At 31.5% G+C, this 19,514-nt stretch overlaps 1 protein-coding gene across 1 annotated transcript; it reads right to left on the reverse strand.

Moving 5' to 3' along the window:
* On the reverse strand, nucleotides 1-5,683 carry LOC118047935 (protein PLASTID MOVEMENT IMPAIRED 1-RELATED 1-like). Its single transcript, XM_073409989.1, is given in 10 exon segments — nucleotides 1-413; nucleotides 879-1,913; nucleotides 1,915-1,992; nucleotides 1,994-2,299; nucleotides 2,301-2,876; nucleotides 2,878-2,980; nucleotides 3,087-3,304; nucleotides 3,306-4,646; nucleotides 4,648-5,352; nucleotides 5,561-5,683. Coding segments are annotated over 8 exon segments (3,390 nt in total). The 5' UTR covers nucleotides 5,561-5,683; the 3' UTR covers nucleotides 1-413; nucleotides 879-1,850.
* Between the last annotated feature and the right edge of the window lie 13,831 nt (nucleotides 5,684-19,514).

The raw sequence follows: 19,514 nt of genomic DNA on the forward strand, positions 1-19,514 counted from the left end.
TTATGTTTTTTTTTTTCTGGAGATGTTGATGTTTAAATTTTTTCCTGTCTGGTTCAGTTGCTTAGCCATAACACGTGCAAGAAACGTTGGCCACGGATATAAATGGTCTTGTTTTTGCTTTAGCTCGTATGACGATCCCCGATTCAATAGCAGCAGCTGTTTGCATACTATGTTGTACGAGGAAGCAACAATTTCACTTCATTCAATCTAGGAAAACTGAGAAGAAAGTAAACAACCTCATACCTTCAAACGTGACCAATGGCAGAAAATTAGATGACTTCGATGATTCCTCTGGAAGTGGAGGAAATAGGCCAGCTGCAAAGGGGCAGTAGGAAGCTATCAAAAGATCTGGTGTTCTTCCTCCACTGCATAATCTTTGTATTTGTCTGGGAACGATCATCCAAATTCATCACCTGGAAGGATAAAAGGAAATGAATATTTTAGAAGCTATTTAAGTTTAAGAAAACTGAGCAAAAGAAAAAATAAAGATAAATTGTTTTACTTCCCCTGCGTAGTGAGATATGGTAAAGCTAGTACGAGAAAGCTTAGGCTTGATTATAATAAAAAATGAATAAACTTTAGTTTTGATAGAATTCTGCAAGCTTCATAAAATGTATGAGCAGTGATGTATCAAGTAGAATAAAAAGCTAGCTGCATAACAGGATTTAGGAAACATGCTGTAAGAAGCCATTATAAGTACATAAGTCTCCAGCCAAGCAATTTTTTTCAATTCATGCAAATGTGAGTATACAAACTGCACAGTATAACCAAACATGAATAGAATTTAGTTTTGATGGAATTCTGCAAGCTCCATAAAATGTATGAGCAGTGATGTATCAAGTAGGAAAAAAAAAAAAAAAAAAAAACTAGCTGCATACCTGGAGATTCATCGAGAAGTGCTATGATACCCCAGGTTTCTGCAAACGATTGAACAAGCAGTTAAAACTATGAGAGACCACGAAATAGGGAGTTGGACGATTCATATACGGATGAGAGAGAATATACTGCAATAGGACACAGAACTGCTGTTCTAGTTTTTCATTTGTAAAGTTGATACAGAACTGCTCAAAACTACATAATGTGGCAGTCAGCTGTGCGTGCATGTACAAATACTACTACATAGCAAATAATATTTAAGGCTAAAGGCTCACCTGTTGAAATTGAAACTTAGAAAACCCTATACATCAAGAACTCCAATTAAAGATGGAGTTTGGATCTTGCCCAATAGAATTGTTAATTTCATCGACAAGTTTCTCGTTGTCTATTCATATAACAGATGTAACTAGTGAGAAAACATTACAGAGAGCTATGTGGAAATCAAAGCACTCCAACACAGTTTTCTTGGTTTTTTGACAAACAAAGACGAGTAAAAGAGCATGGCAAAAAGCATTTTGAATGCTTTGTTCATCAAGGTTCAGAATAGCTGCATCATGCTTGCAGGTAAAATAAGTTAAAACAACACTTTCTTCAACAGAACATAAATTACGATGCACAAAGGCATGATTAATGACCCTACAAATTTATAAATGAGGAATACAGATACAGCAAAACAATCCGTAAAGTTTATCTTGCATTGCATGACTAACGCTGGTTGACCACACCTAAAGTAAATACAAGTACTCGAGCAGAATACATGGATCTCATATAGACTCAAGGGCCATTTCAGTAAACTGTGTGCACTAAGGAAAACAACTCGATTCCAAGGATTTATATATTCATATGGTTCAACATGAATCCCCTGGGTATTGTACCAAATCAGGATGAGATTTCCACAATTTCCAACGCCAATGGTGAGGTGAACCCCTTTGAACAGACTTCAATACATGCTCAACTCATAGCAACCTGATAGTTTAATTTGGAAAAATCACATTCGGATTCCTTTTATGGGGTTCCTTCCATTTTGCACCAGTACCCATGAAAACGAGATGAGACGCTCCATAAACTGTCACCACGCTGCACCTTTGTTGTCAGTGGGGGTGCTGATTTTGTAGAAAACACCCTTGGATTTTATAGACGAATGCTGATTGCCCTTCCCCATTCCATTAGCAAGCAGCCAACGAGAACCAGATTGTTGCTGAGATGTGGTACCCCATAGTTTCTTCTTGCCCGGCTCAGACTTCAGACCAGCAACATGCACTTCTGTGATTTGGTACTGAGGAATTCCTTCTTCCTCCAGAGCCTTTTCGCTTGTCTGCTTCTCAACCTCCTGCTTCACCACTGACTCTGACTCGTCATCTTCTTCATCATTGTTTCTTAACTCTGAGACCTTGCAGTATATTTTTGGCTTTGGTGGGACAAAACACTCTCTCCACTTGAATCAGAGCAAGCATTGGTGTACCTACAGGTTCATAATTTCTAAGAGGATCCCGAAGTTGCACCATCAGTGCTACAGTAAAGTTATTCCCCAGCAAACCACACTTTCTACCAGATCCCTTTCCACGTCCTCTCCCCCCTTTTGACCCTCCTCGAATCAAGTCCAAGGAGCTAGCATGATGGGCAGCAAGTATCTTAGAAGTTCGCTCACTAATTTGATCTTCATCACCAATATCACCGGAATCTAGCCGCATCCATTCATCAAGAGTCAGTGACAGACCCATTAATCCATCGATGTCATCTGCACTATCTTTTATGTCCAGCAGTTGCAATCCAGCAGTTCCTTCCAAACCGAGTGAGCCACTGATGTCAACACCCTTTCCCTGGAGGGAGGAAATTTCTCCAATAGATTGTGCTCTGATGTTCGAGGGTGCTTCCTCATCTGACATACCAGATTGTATTCTCAATCCCTCAATTGAGAGTGCTTCTATCTTATCCATAGCCAAAGGTGCAAGATCTTCTAGAGATACGTATTCTGAGCCTGTCTCACTACCCAATGAGCCCTGAACTGAGCTTATTAGATCTGGGTGCAGAAGATCTGTCATTCACACTTATTTGCTCAAGAGATGCATCATCCATGGTGTATTCTTGCTGTAACAAACTTTGCCTGAACCAGGAAGAAACAATAAAGTGAATGCATAATTTGAAGAAATTTGAGAAAAAGAACAGCATGCCTTTCTAATTTCACAATGAGTGTTCAATCCAGCACAAACCTCACAGGTCCCTCCAGAGTGGCACCAGCTTCCCATGCTACTTGTTGCATTGTTTTCCCAGTGATATCTTCCAAAGGCATGAGCTTATTTGCTTGCATAGAAAGCTTTTCAATTCCAATTGAAGCCAATCGCTGCTGTATATCCACTATACCAGAACCCATTTCTGCTGGTACCACAACGGGACTAGAAACTTGCATGATCAAGTGCCCACTGTTTTTTCGCTTTCTGGAAAATTGAAGGATTCATGGACCTCAAGAATCCACCGTTCTTTGTCTGCAGAAATGAACCCAGTCCTTCTCCAAGAGCAGGTAATTCAATCGGCTCTTCAGGAGGCAAATTGATAGGACTCCCAAAGCCACCAGAGCTCTTAGGTGGAGAACAATCAAAAGCCTTATCATTCAAGCCCCATTCACGCATTAAAGACTCAGTCTCCAAGTCTTCCAACATTCTGACCCTTGCTTTTCCACTGACAGACTGAGTTCCCATCAGCTCCTCCTCAGCAGCTTGGATAACTGATAACAGTTCAAAATCCTCAGAGAAGTTTCCCAACCCAGATGCAGTTGAGGCATCATAGTCACATTCTCTTTGGTCACCATAGTCCACATCAAAGTCAAACAGAGAACCACCGCCAGCTAAGGCATCCTTCTCAAATTGTCTTAACAAGCGTTCCCTAGGAGACTCAGGTTCACTCTCTGAACTCGAGCCAAATGGACTTTGCTCCATCCCTAGCATGTCCAGGAATTCATTTGCCACAGATTCAGTTAGATCATCCAAGCTAAGCGACCTCCCCCTACTAATAGTTTCATAATCAGTTTTTACTTCCGTGTAATCCTCCTTTTCTTCAGGGGAATCAAGCGCGTCACTTTCCAAAATGGAAATGCTTTTTAGTGCAGATTCCAATTCTTCCATCACAGACTCTTTTGAGCATATTTCATCCTTGAAATTGCAATCATGCGACCCAAGCTCGTCTTCATGATTGCTGTTTTCCACATCATGCAGATGAAGCTTAGTGACCTCTTCACAAGCTACATGACAACCAGTATCCATTTTAACATCTACTGTAGAAACATCTGCAGACATTATGTTAACTTCCTCTGATGACAATTCTATCCCCTGGTCAATCACAGCAAATTCACTATTTTCACTCTCCTTTTCTGTTCCTTTTTTTATCAAATCTGAATCACAGATGGAGGGTTGTTTAATTGGCTCAAGATTTTCAGTGAACACATCAAATTCGGGCTTATAACCTGAAGCATCCAACTTGTCTTCAAATTTCTGATGCAGGATATTTACAGGAATATCAAGTTCTGAACTTGATTCCGGCAACACCTCATGGAGATCTTTTACATCTTCTACAGAACGAGATGCAGAGCGGCGCTGCTGGTTAAAATTACCAGGAAGACTTCCAGTACGATGTACCATGCTTTTGCCATCACCTTGACAAAGTTTAGGTGCTGGTTTCACTGTTCTTGCATTATTCAGCTTCACCCTCAGCAGCTCATTAACATTCTGATTATTTCTGGGGAAGATGGGAGTATCACTAACCACTGTGTACCCAAAAACTAACATTCATCTTAGCACCTTTAGCTTCTCCTGACAACTTATAACTTGTAGTCCATTTTCCCGAGCTCTTGTCCTCCTCTAATTCCTCCAATGTGAGAGGAAGCAGCCTCGTGAGGTCAACCCTATGCTTCCCCAAATCCAGGTCCATTGCCCCAAATAGAGCTGCATAGAGCAAAAAATGTTTAGCCTCGTACTTAGCTGAGTGGTGGGGTCCGCTCCTACTCCCATATACAACGCACGTATGCGTAAGCTTCTCCTCAAACTCTGCAATCCCTTCTAAAACCTTGACAGGGCTCGTCACCAGCTCGCCATCCCGTCTCTTCCAGTGAACACAAACACTTAAATTGTCAAAAGTGGAGGGAAACCCTTCGATGGAATGGACTTGAAGAGAGAAACAACAATTGAACTCACGGTTCCTTGCATTTGAAAACGCTTTTAAAGGCTTCCAATTCCAAATTGACTTCTTGTCCTTGCGAGACGGGTCTTCCCTACCATGTTTATTATCAAGCTTCGATTTAGGATCTACCAAATGGGTTTTTCCAGTTGATCTGGGTCGATTACTAGATGTAGAAACGGAGGCCGTTCTTGAAAGGTTTTTGTCAAGATAAAGGGCTTTGCTTATAGTTTCAATTTCACTCAACAACTTGCCATTACCTGAATCCTCTCTGATCTTTTTCCCGCCTTCAATTTTCGACAACATCATCTTCTCACAAATTCAAAAAAAAAAAAAAACGGATTATTAAACAAGAGAAACCCATGACCATGAAACATAAACTCATAAGACAAAAATCAAAAGAAATTAATTAAAATCAACCAGTTAATTTACCTTCCAGTTCATGGTAATTAAATTAAAAGAGAACGGGTCTTTCAAACAAAAAACACAACAACAGAAGAAGATATATAAAGCATACCTTGGAATGGCAAAAACTCTTTAAATTCGGAACAAAACCTAAAACAGCGGGTCAAAGATTAAAAAAAAATCGGATTAAAGAGAAAAAACCCAGAATAGATTAGGAAAGCAGAGAGAGAAAGAGAGCCCAGAGTGGATGTCTGTCTGAACTCCGTTTTATATCGAAGGTTCCTCGCTAGGTAGTAATATTTTTTCTTCTCCTCTTCTCTTTGAATTGCCCCTCCCTGCCTCCTCTTTTAATCCAAACTTGGCTTCTAACCATCTTCCAAGTAAATGTCATATATATATATATATTTATCATGTCAGTGAGTTGTTATTTACAATTTACATCGCTGTTAGAGCCCTTTCTTTTAAAATAAATAATTCGATATTGTGTGAAGGCTTTCTACAGTAATAAATTTTACTTAAAATAAATTCTAAATAAAAATATTTTTATTATTTTTATGGGTTTTGAGTTTTATAATTTTTTATATTTATATTTTTCTATTTTCTTTAAAATGGTTCCAGTAAAGTCACTAATAACTCCTGAACGCTATAAAACATTCCATGTTTTTGTTAACTTGGTTTAAATAATTTTATAAAAGTTTTTTTAATTGATAAAATATTAAATTAATTTTTTAAAAAAATATTTAATGATTTTAATGTATTATATTAAAAAAAAGAATATTATTATTTTAATATATTTTCAATTAAATTTTTTTTATAACAATATTATATATTATTGTTATCAAAAATATACACTAAATCTATATTTCAATTTTTTTTAATGTGTTTGGATGACTTTTTTTATATATACAAGAAATACTATGTTGTTTATACTTATTTATACACACGTGGGATGCTTTTATGATATTTTTATGAATAATGCTAATTACTAATTACACATAAATATACTATTTTTTTCTTCTAAAATATCAATAAAAAAAGACTTGAATCTAGACCTTAGGCCAATTCATATATATATACATACATATATATATATATATATATATATATATATATATATATATATATATTAGTAAAAATCTATTAATTGCATTGAAAAATGATATTCTATCAATTCTTTTATAGATAGTTTTGCAAAGACATTTAAATTTAACTATTTATATTTAAACTGAATTTAATTATTTTATTTAATTTTTAAATTCTAAATTGATTTTTTTAAAATCTAGTTCAAGATTTAGAAATTAAGTAAAAAATATATTCTTCTTCTTTTCAAATTCTTTTTCATTGGTTTTATTTTTTTCCTCCAAAATTGAACCTTACACGTATTTGTATTAAAGTGAACATATATGATATAGCTATTTTATGTATCTAAGTATTACTATACAATTAATTAATTTTGTGGAGATTACGCATAGATGACGTGGGAATATGATAGCAAAAAAAAAAAAAAAAATGGCGTTAGATTGGAGCGTCTAATCAAGCGAAAAAAAAACGGAAATTTATGTTTTGTTTGGACATGGGAGCGTTTAGGAGGCGAGGCTTAGCTGTCCCATTTGCCATTCGGAAATGCTTTGCTTGCATCTACCAAATACTTTCAAAGCGGGAAAAATAAAATTATATATATATATATATATAGTAACATGTGATGGTTTTTTGTGCCTCACCTGTCATCATTTTGAATTTTCTTCTTCTTTTTTTCCGTATATTCCTTCCCTCCCTCCCTCCCTCGAGAATCACGTGAGATCTCTACTTTTCCAAGAAAGAAAAAAAACCCTCAATTTAGTATCAAACTTAAAAACCTATTTCCAATTGCATCCCAAACCTATAAAGTTTATCAATTGCATCCTGAATACTTTTTACATTTCTCAATCATGCCCTTCTGTCAATTTCTTTAAGTCTGATTTTCTTATTTTATGGACTAAGATAATTTTTACTTGAAAAGATAATGATGATAAAAAAAAATGAACACTAACATTTTAGGTTAAAACCTTTCAAATGATGGGAATTATTTGGAGGTTTTTTAGGCCAACTATACGCATGCTAAAAGCACAACAAGGCATGACCTAAATTCTAGAAATCCCTATTAAGATTCTCATTCACTTTATTCCAATTCAAGATGAATTTTTTTATATAAATTATACTAGTTTCTTTTTTATATATAGAAGTTATATACCAACCCATCATTGTTTTTTTCATTTCATCTATCTTAGTTTAATTTATGACTAGTTCCAATATGATTGGGTCAATAGAGCCTTGAAGGTCTTTCCTTGCATTTTGTTTTTATGTTTCTAAGTATTAGTATACAATGAATTAATTTTCAATTTAAGCTTGCTTCATTCTTTCTTTTAAATGAAAAAATTTGAAAATATTTTGTATATTAGAAGAAAGTTGTAAACATCTAGTTAAAAATATTACGGTATTAATAAAGTATTGAGAAATTTAACTTGATAATAAAATGGGATATATATATATATATATATATATGTATATATATATATATATATGAAATGAAGTTTTATGGATTAAAACTTCAATGCAAGGTAAGATTCAAACAACAATTAAGATGGGAAACCAAGAGCGCATAAAAAATTTCTTGGATTAAAATATAATAGCAATGTTATAAATATCAATTATGCAGGACATATAAATAGCTTTTTGGTTTCTCATGGAAGCTAAGAGCTACCGAACTATAGAGAAGGAAACAGGGCAACAACTACTTGATTTCTTCTTGATTTTCTTACACTAAAAAACTTAAGAGAGGAAGATTTGAGTAATTATAAAAGTTTTTAAGGATTTAAGGAGGGATTTTCAAGCTTTTAGGAAGGATTAAAAACTTTTAAAACTAGAGTTTGGAGCTTGAAAGAATTAGTGAAGATAAGGAAGAATAAATGGAATCCTTATTAAATAATCTTTGTTTTAGTGTAATTTAGAGGTAAGAAACAATTTTACCTTGATTGATTAAGGTTTTGTTAAATGATTTGAGGAGTGAGTCATTTTAATTTCATAATGAAAGTTTTGACTTTAGTATGTTATAAATATGGATTATTATTTTTTATGTTTAGATTATGCTCTTAGTTATGAATAAAAATGGGCTAAGTGACAATTGGAAGAAAATTGATAAAAAAAGAAGAAGAAAAAGAGAGAGGGCATTCTTGTGTAAGGACGATTTCAACCATACTAGATAAAGGAAGACTTGGATTTGTTGGATCAATTGACATGTGATTCATGATAAAAAAAAAAAAAATAATAATAATAAAGGAAGGATTTAATGAATGAGTGGTGAATTAATTCCAAAATTAATTTCATAATGAAAGTTTTGACTTTAGTATGTTATAAATATGGATTATTGTTTTTATGTTTAGATTATGCTCTTAGTTATGAATAAAAATGAGCTAAGTGACAATTGGAAGAAAATTGATAAAAAAAAAAAGAAAAAGAAAAAGAGAGAGGGCATTCTTGTGTAAGGACGATTTCAACCATACTAGATAAAGGAAGACTTGGATTTGTTGGATCAATTGACATGTGATTCATGATAAAAAAAAAATAATTAATAATAATAATAAAGGAAGGATTTAATGAATGAGTGGTGAATTAATTTCAAAATTAAAGAAAATAACATACTTTTTTATTATTAGAGAGTTTCAACCTAGAAAGTGAGTAAGGGGCTTGCAATTTATTTGATAAAACTGATATGAAATTTGGTCAGACTCCTATTGATTTATATGAAAAACGAGCAGGTAAGGTATCAACTATGAAAAATTAAAGAAAATTCATGCTTCCTCTTTAGAAACATAATTCAACAATTTATCATTTAAAGAGAGGATTGAAATGGTTAATTTAATTGATAACAAAATTATTTTTAAATTATGCTAATTGAAATAAGTAACTTGTGGATAAGAGTCAAAATGAATGAAAAGTGAAAGAAAGAAAAATCATGTTTCCTTTATAGAAAGGTTTGACTAGACATTTTGAAAGAAATGAATTGAGATGTTTAAATTGGAATGTTATTTATGCTTGAATGCATTAATGAGAGTAGCTAAGGTTTGAGGGAAGTGAAAATTAAAGGAAAATTTTGATTACCAAAAAATTAGCATAGGGGAAAGAGTTGAATTGTATTTGATTTTTTGTTTAAATAAGTTAATATTGATGAAAAGGAATGGGGGAGATACTTTTATAACTTTCTTGATATTGGTTTAGAAGAAAAAAAAATGGAATGAAATTCCAATGGTGTTCTTGTTGTGTTGATGTTTGCATTCATATGGTAATAGAAGAGGCTGCATATTTGAGACAGCATCAGAGGACTATATCGAGAGCCCAGGCGCTAGGTAGATATTTTGTTTTTCCACCATTTAATTTGTTAAAAGCTTTTAATGTTAAATAACTACAAAATTTTTTTAGATGTGTTGCTTATATGTGTGCATGTGTGGATCAATTGACACGTGAGAAACGAAAAAAAGATTTGTAAATTGATTATTACCCTAAGTGGTATTTAAGGAATCAATTTATAAGCAATTAAGAATTTGAAATTGATTAATACCCTAAATGGTACTAGAGTCACTAGTTTATATGATGATTGAGAATTTAAATTAACTAGTTACTATGTGAGGTACTAGAGGTGTCATTTTATCTAATGATCAAGAATTTAAATTAACTAGTGCCTTGAGTGGTACTAGAGGAGTCAATTTATTTGACGATTGAAAATTAAATTTGACTATTACCCTGAATAGTACTAGAGGCATCAATATAACTGATAACTAAGACTTTATATGATTAATTTTCTTAAAAGATTTAGAGGCATCATAGCGATAAATGATTGAGATAATGTGTTAGGGATAATTGATTTGAATAAGATTAAAGAAATCAATGGTATTGTTTAGTCAGGATATTATTGGCTTGATCAAATTGTTTAAGTGTTAAGTGTTGGTTAACGATGTTTGTGATTTAGTAAAAAATAATTTTAACAAGTTTATATTAATCGTTAGATAATGTTTCTTATATTGTAAATTAATTTGACTACAAGATATTAACAAGTTCAAGTTGTGCAGCATATTATTTTTGTTGTTGCTTTTGGTGGTAAACTTTAATGTTGTAATTAGAAATATCACAAACTTTTTATGTAATCTAATTTTGATAAAATATTTTGATATGTAAATAAATATAATATTAAAAATGTATGTATTAACTTAAATTCTCTAGTTTCATATCTTATATTGTCCGTTTTGGGCTTTACTACCCCCACAGTTTTATTTATGGTGACGCGAGCTCATTTATGAGCTTGAAGCCCCAAAACACATACAACATGTTAGCAACCAGTACTACTAATAAGGCTAGCTACCAAACCCTCACCCGCCGACGTGGGATATTACAATCCACCCCTCTTAAGAAAGCCAAATAACCCCGTAGGCACAACTAAATAGCCAACAAGGTTGACTTTTTATATCAAATGTAACAACCCAACCCAACATGTCGTATATTATCCGTTTTGAGCCTTACCGCCCTCACGGTTTTGTTCTTGGTGATGCGAATCCACTTCTAAGCCTGATGTCCCAAAACGGATACAACATGTTAGTAACCAAAACTACTAATAGGGTCAACTACCAAACTCTTACCCATCAATATGGGATATTACAATAATCTTTCTTTTTTATATTATAAATAGGAATGCATAAGATTTAATTTACTAATCTTTTATACCTTGATATGTTAATCTTTGTGAGATGAATGTGTTGTGATTATTACGTGGAATGTGAAATGAAAAGTCAATTTATTCTTGATTTTATTGAATATATGAATGATCCAGGATGTTGGATCTTGTGTTTGTGTTGAAGAAGAAGATGATGATTAGGGCTTGATATAATAGGTATTAAAATACAATAAGATGATGATGAGGGCTTGATTAGAAGCACTGGAAACTCAACAATAGCAAAGAATTCTACATTATGTTTCCCTTTACTTGTTTTTCTTCTTCTTCTTCTTCTCTCTTTTTAATTTTCTTTTCTTTCTACATATTGTCTAATTCTGAGTAGTACTAGAGGCATCAATATGACTGATAACTAAGACTTTATATGATTAATTTTCTTAAAAGATTTAGAGGCATCATAACGATAAATGATCGAGATGATGTGTTAGGGATAATTGATTTGAATAAGATTAAAGAAATCAATGGTATTGTTTAGTCAGGATATTATTGGCTTGATCAAATTGCTTAAGTGTTAAGTGTTGGTTAACGATGTTTGTGATTTAGTAAAAAATAATTTCAATAAGCTATATTAATCGTTAGATAATATTTCTTATATTTTAAATTAATTTGACTACAGGATATTAACAAGTTCAAGTTGTGCAACAGACTATTTTTTGTTGTTGCTTTTGGTGGTAAACTTTAATTTGTAATTAGAAATATCATAAACTTCTTATGTAATCTAATTTTGATAAAATATTTTGATATGTAAATAAATATAATATTAAAAATGTATGTATTAACTTAAATTCTCTAGTTTCATGTCTTATATTGTCCGTTTTGAACCTTATCGCCCTCTCAATTTTGTTTATGGTGACAAGAGCCCATTTCTGAGCTTAAAGCTCCAAAACACATATAACATGTTAGCAGCCAATACTATTAATAAAGCCATCTATCAAACTCTCACCCGCCGATGTAGGATTTTATAATCCACCCCCCTAAAGAAGCCAAACGACCCCGTGGCACAACCAAATAGCCAGTGAAGTCGATTTTTATACCAAATGTAACAGCCAAACCCAACATGTCATATATTATTCTCTTTAGGCCTTACTGCCTTTACGGTTTTGTTTTTAGTGACGCAAACGCACTTCTGAGCCTGACGTCCTAGAACGCATATAACATATTAGCAACCAGCACTACTAATAAGGTCAGCTACCAAACCCTTACCTGACAATGTGGAATATTACAATAATCTTTCTCTTTTATATTATAAATAGGAATGCATGAGATTTAATTTACCAATCTTTTATACCTTGATATGTTAATCTTTATGAGATGAATGTGTTGTGATTATTATGTGGAATGTGAAATGAAAGGTCAATTTATTCTTGATTTTATTGAATATATGAATGATCCAGGATTTTAGATCTTGTGTTTGTGTTGAAGAAGATGATGATTATGGCTTGATATAATAGGTATTAAAATACAATAAGATGATGATGAGGGCTTGATTAGAAGCACTGGAAACTCAGCAATAGCAAAGAATTCTACATTATGTTTCCCTTTACTTGTTTTTCTTTTTCTTCTTCTTCTCTTTTTAATTTTCTTTTCTTTCTACATATTGTCTAATTCTAGCCTTAGATTCTTGTATTGTAAAGATAAAATCATTTCTGTTTCTATAGTATATAAATCTTTGTTAAGCTCATTAATTTATATGATTATGCAAAATATTTTTATCGCGTTAACTCCACTAAACAAATTAATTTTTACCAACATATTGATGAATATCAACAAAAAGACTCGATTAAGATTTTTTTTTAGAAAAATATTTTGGAATTCATTAATAAAATTTATTGATTTGGAACTTAATTGATAATATATATATATATATATATATATATATATATAAACTGAATTAAAATTTTTTATTTAAATAGAAAAACCACACTCACTAGTCACCACGGAATATATGAACTTTAATTTGATTTTAGATATTGAATAAAAAAAAATGATATAAACCACGTTCTGAAAAAAAGTAATTTTTTTTAATTTAAATTTAAATTTTTATATTTTTAGATTATTTTAATATATTATATTAAAATTATTATTTTTTTAAAAAATTAAATAATATTATTTAAATATATTTTTTAAATAAAAAATCTTTTTTTAAAAAATCACTATTCTATTTTTAAACGAATGCATAAAAAATACCAGAATTTGTTGTATACGGTACCCATAATGTTGTTATTTAGCTCTGTACTTCATGTCATGATCATCAATGCAGGGCCCACCTCTAAAATATTAAAAATAACGCGCCAACTGTTTGGTTTGAAATTTCTGACTTTAGCCCTATCACATCACATCCAGTAAAATAAGAAGCTTCTTCATCCATCTTCAAAGTGAAGAGCCATTTGAACGATATAAATTATCACTATCTTAGCTATTTCTTTTCTTATTCTCATAGGGTACTTTAATGGGGAATAACATTTTAACAAATTATTTTTTATTTTACATAAAATAAGGAAAGAGAAGGGAAATCCAGTAAATCGTTGGACCTAATATCCTAGAATTTAACAATACAATAAGTTTAAATATATATCTTATAAGTTAACAAATATAATATTATTAGATTTAACTAAATACTGCATTCACGTATATATAAATATAACAAGTTGCTAAACATATAATAAAAAATTTTTAGATTAGATTAAGAATCGACAATATCAATATATAATTGTTTTATGTTATATCATATAATTTAGGATGATAAATTGATTTTATTTAATGTAATTGAATTCCAATAAACAAAAAAAAAAAAAAAGGAAGCTTTGTGTAATATTCACAGGATTTAAATCAATTTTAAACCTAAATTATAACCCAAATCGATTTTTTTTGAGTCCCCAAAATATAAACTTTATTTCTTGAAGCAAATCATCACCATACTACTACTTTTATCCCAAAAAGATTAAAATGGGAAGAAATAACAAGCTTGCCAAAGCGGCACTTGGAATTTAGAAAGAATATTACCATAACAAAAAAATAAATAAATAAAATAAGACTAATAGAAAGCCTTAATGGCAGTGTCTCTATACAATTTGAATCCTCTCAAAAGCCCATTACAACAATAACAGATCTTCCTTCAACCTCTGGACACTCTCTGCCTCTTCAATATCAAACTCTTCCTGTATACAACCATCACAAATAAACATGGATTTAAAAGTTATAAAAGTTTTAATACTTCTGCATCCAATAATTTAAGCTATTAAATCTTTCAAGATATTATTTATATTATTTTCTAATACATCTTCTGAAATGAGAATTCTTTAAACTTGAAATTTGCACAAATTCACATTATTTTATGCTTAATTTTTTTTTATCAAATAAGTAGAAATGGTGAGATTCAAATTCATAACCAAATAATATTCTAATAGTATATCAAAGAATCATCTCAACCCAATAGTTTAAGCTATTAAATAAAATCCTAAAATATTATTTATATTATTCTCAAACAATGATCAATTAAGAGAATGATAATAAATAATAATGATTTATAGAAGGTTAAAGAACTATTTTAAAGTTTGAAAATTATTAAAACTAGAAATCCAAGGCCTAAACGACCGTTACCTAAAACCTGCAATTATTACCGAAGACATAGCTTTCCCAGACATTCAGTATGATAACAGATCTCAAATGGGTCAAGAAACCTACGTAGAACATCCATTAATGAATGGCACAAAGCGTAGTTCTAAATGCAACAAGAAGATGAACTTTTGGTTGGAGAAGCTGTCCAATTCCAACCAAGAGCCTAAGAAACTCTTTCAAATTTAACATGCTCGACTGTAAATGACCTGAGATGGTATAATGATATGGTTTTCTCAAGAAATTTCACAAGAACTACCTATAATTAACCAGCACCCTCATGGAAATTAAGAAAGGTTTATATATTATCACGGTTCAACGAAAAAACATCTGACAAATTTCAAGATAGTTTAAAAGATAAAAATTAATTACATAGATTTTTAGGATGTTTAAATCACATAGCAATTTTGTTTTTTAAGGATTTGAGACAAATATGTGAATCCTTATAAAGAAGATTGAGAAAAAACCGACATGCATGGTCTCATGAGCACACACTTGTATTTTAAAAGGTTGAAAAGCACGACAAAACTCTCCGATAGTAAAAACATACACGGCGGATATAGGATATGGAGGTATACTTAAGCAAAAATTAGACAGGAAAGAACAACTAATTAGATAATAAAATGTTTTATTTTTATATTTATTCATACTAATGTTAACATCAAAATTATATTTTACAGCCACTCATATTTAGAGAGACCTTACTCATACTAATGCTTACATAATATTTCTATTTTTTTCTATTTGTATAAAAAATCCCTGAGCAAATATAGATTATCTCAAAAAATAATTAGTAAAGACTTCTACATAATATTTTATTTTTATATTTGCTCAAGAAAGATTTGAGAAAATGTTAACCAAAAATGAAAGGGTTGATTGTGAAGAAAAAGAAAAACAAACTTGTGTTTATATCATGAGAATTATATAGAAATAAGAAGAATCTTGGATTATTTTTTTTCAAAATAATAAGATTGTTCAAATTTCAATATTCATAAAAAAAGAGTTGTAAGAAATGTATAGAGGAGGTGTATTCACCCAATAGCAAGAGATTAGAACCAATTTTTATGGATGGATGGGGCAAGGTGTTTCTCCATTTGTTACATAACTTAAACGTGGGAGTTTGTTTACTAAAAAGAAATATATTGAATAAATTGATAGCAAATTATGAGATGTTATTATTTTGATTTTATTAAAGTAGATAATAATTGCAAGAAAAATTGATTTTTCATAATGATTTCAAACTCTGGTATCATTTGAAAATATAATTTTTTATATATAAAACTGGATTTTAGTTAGAATCATTAGCAAAAATAATAAAATAATTGTGTTGATACTTTTCAGTAATTACATGTTTTATAATTACTAAACTATCATATTTATTATTATAGCCTATTTTTTTGTAATAAAATCAATCAGTTTAAATCAAAATTGTGAGTAAAATATACGTATAAATATGCAGTATAAGAATTTTTTTTTCAAGATCTACATGTTTCTAAATTTCTTTGTGATTTATTTATTTAAATTTGATTTAATTAAATCAAATATAAGGGGTTTATTCCATTTTTTCCCCAATCCAATAAAATTAGATAATAATAAAATTACATAAAGAGTTTAGAATATAACTCTCCGTTCTCCATTTCATTTCTATTGTTTGTTTGTAACCTATATATAAGTTTAAGGAAATGAGATAGTTTTATGTACATGAAAAAGAAAAAAGAATGGAAAAGAAAGATAAAAAAAGTAATAAGATAATAAAATAATAAAATTTTAATTTAGGTATAGAATCAATGATATCAATGTCATGGCCTAGCGGGGGAAGAGACTTGTTCCCTTTCTTTGCATTTGGGTTTGATCCTCTTTATGTATGTCTGTCACCTCCACGGTGTCTTACTTGTCCACTAGGTTTACAGGGTGTTTAGTGGATCCGAGGATTAGTCGTAGTGCATGTAAGCTGCTCAAACACCTCGTGTTATCAAAAAAAAAAAAAAAACACAAATGGGTTCTTATGTTATATACTATATGATTTTGGATGATAAATTGATTTTATTCATAGTAGTTGAATTCCCTAAGGCTATTGAACAAAAAGAAATGGAAGATTTGTGTGAATTCCATAAAGGTTTAAATCGATTCTTAAATCTAAATTATAAGCCAAATCGATTTTTCAAGTTTCCAAGAACTTTGAACAGGTTCACTTGTTCCCTCTATGGAACTAGATTTCAGCACAAATCGATTTTTCAGTAGCCTATGCGTGCTGAAAATTTCAACATCGGCCATAGAACTAGATTGTGTTGATGACTTCTTGGTCGACAACGACGCATTTTCATCAATGATTTTTGAGTCAACAACAGACTAATTACGCAGACAATTTCTTATGCCAGCCGTATGATTGGATTGCGTTGCCGAATACTAGTCACCAAGGAATTAGTTTCGCTGTCAATTTTTGGATCACTAGCGAATCAGCTTCGTTGTCGAATCCTATGTCACCAGTGAATTAGTTTTCGCTACCAAATTATGGGTCACCAGAGAATTAGTTTTCATTATCGAATCACATGTCACTAGTGAATCAGTTTTATGCTTATAACGATTTTATGGTATGATTGTGTAGTATATGGAACACTTGAATACAGACATGTGTATTCTTGAAATATGTATGGTGACGAGTTATGTGATTACCAAATATAAATGTGTTGATTTGTGATCATTTAATGTATCAGGTGGTTCGACCAGGATCGACACTTCGATCTGACGAGGACACCCTACAGGAGAAATAGATAGGTGGCCTCCACCCCTTTCTAGCATAATGTTAATTTCTCGAAATGAATTCACTACAAAAGATCAATTATTGTGTTATAATGAATATCAAACCGTTATGGAATGCTTGAACGAGCATTACGAAGGATCTATTATTGTGTTCTAATGTATGTTAAACTATCATGAAATATTTGTACAAGTATTACGAAAGATATAATATTTTGTTATAAAGAATATTAAACTGTTATAAAATGTTTGAATGAGTATTATAAAGGGTCTGCTATTGTATAATAATGAATGCTAACCATTATGGAATGTTTGAACGAGCATTACGAAGGATCTAATATTGTGTTATAATGAATGTTCAACTATTATGGAATGTTTGTATGAGTATTATGAAGGATCTATTATTTAGATATAAGGAATGCTAAATTGTTATGGATTGTTCGAATGAGTATTATGGTTAGCTTCGGCTAATCACATCCTAAAAAGATGACCAAGCTATGTTGATGATTACCTTTGACTAAAGGTATCCTAGATGGATGACAGAGTGTGTATATTATAATTAGCTCCGGTTAATGGCATCCGAGATGGATGATTGAGTTGGAAATTATGGTTAGCTACGGCTAATGGCATTCGAGATAAATGACCGGGTTGAAAATTGTAATTAATTATGGCTAATTTCATTTGAAGTGGATGACTAAGGGGGTATATTGTGATTACTTACAACTAATGGCATCCGAGATGGATGACCGGGTGTGTATATTATAATTAGCTACGGCTAATGGCATCTGAGATGGATGACTGGGTGGTCATATTGTGATTAGTCATGGGTAACAACATTCAAATGGATGATGAGGTTGGAATAAGATGGTAAACATATTAGTGGTCTCGCAAAGGATGACCGGAATAAAACATAGTAAAATAACTATGGCAAATGAATTAACTCTAGTCTCTACCACACCTATGGAAAGCTTAGGATGTGAGAGTAAGGATATTATAATTGAAGAAATATTAAGGCTGTATTATGTATGCAAAGGATAACAAAATGATTATACTCACTTAAATTATGATATGCTTTTAGTTATCTATTGGCATGTTTTAGATTAATTATAATTCTTGTATCTATTTTGCTTTTGTGACAAGGACATGACATAATTAAGGTGTATAGGAAACCCTTTCTGTAAGTCCATATATTTTAAAAGAAACTATGTAATAGCATGTTTTAGGTGTTATGTATTTGGAAGGAATGAATGTACTAGTTGCCATTTAACACTTCTGAAATGACTTGTATCGATAATTGTAATGGAATACAAATGTGAATGTATGAACGTATAAACATAATATTATGAATGTATGTATGTGATATTTTTTTAATGAGAATGTTATATTGTAAAATCATATAAGTATTGCATTACATTAAAAGATGAATTCTGTTATGGTAAACCTCTTAATACCATTGTGAGAATCATCGTTAACGTTATGACATATATAAAAATCACCATCATTTCTAGCTTTGAAAAAGCCGGGTTATTATAGTTGATTTCAGAGCACCTGGTTTGGATCCTGAGGATTAATGATAATAATGTTCTTGTGATCTATTTCAAGATGGTGCACATCCGATAGGGACGCGAATCAAGCCACCCTCTATTAAAAGGAAGAGTAGAGGCTAAAACATCCAAGACTGACAGAATGAGGGTCCGTTGGATGATACGATTTCTTATGCTCTAGTAAGATCATCTGAACCCTTGCAAGGTATAACCACAAAAGTTGGAGAGGAGTGGGTACCAAATCAAATAGAAGAGGTACCCCAAGCAGGGGTGGGACAGCAAAAAAGAACAGAGACACACCCTTCGACCATACCAACTGGGGTGCCCTCGTCTTATGTAAATTCTAGATTTCTAGTTCAAATAATCAAGGGAGCAATTTAAGAAAAAATATT

Source organism: Populus alba, chromosome 6 (assembly GCF_005239225.2).
Source record: "Populus alba chromosome 6, ASM523922v2, whole genome shotgun sequence".
Classification (NCBI taxonomy): domain Eukaryota; kingdom Viridiplantae; phylum Streptophyta; class Magnoliopsida; order Malpighiales; family Salicaceae; genus Populus; species Populus alba.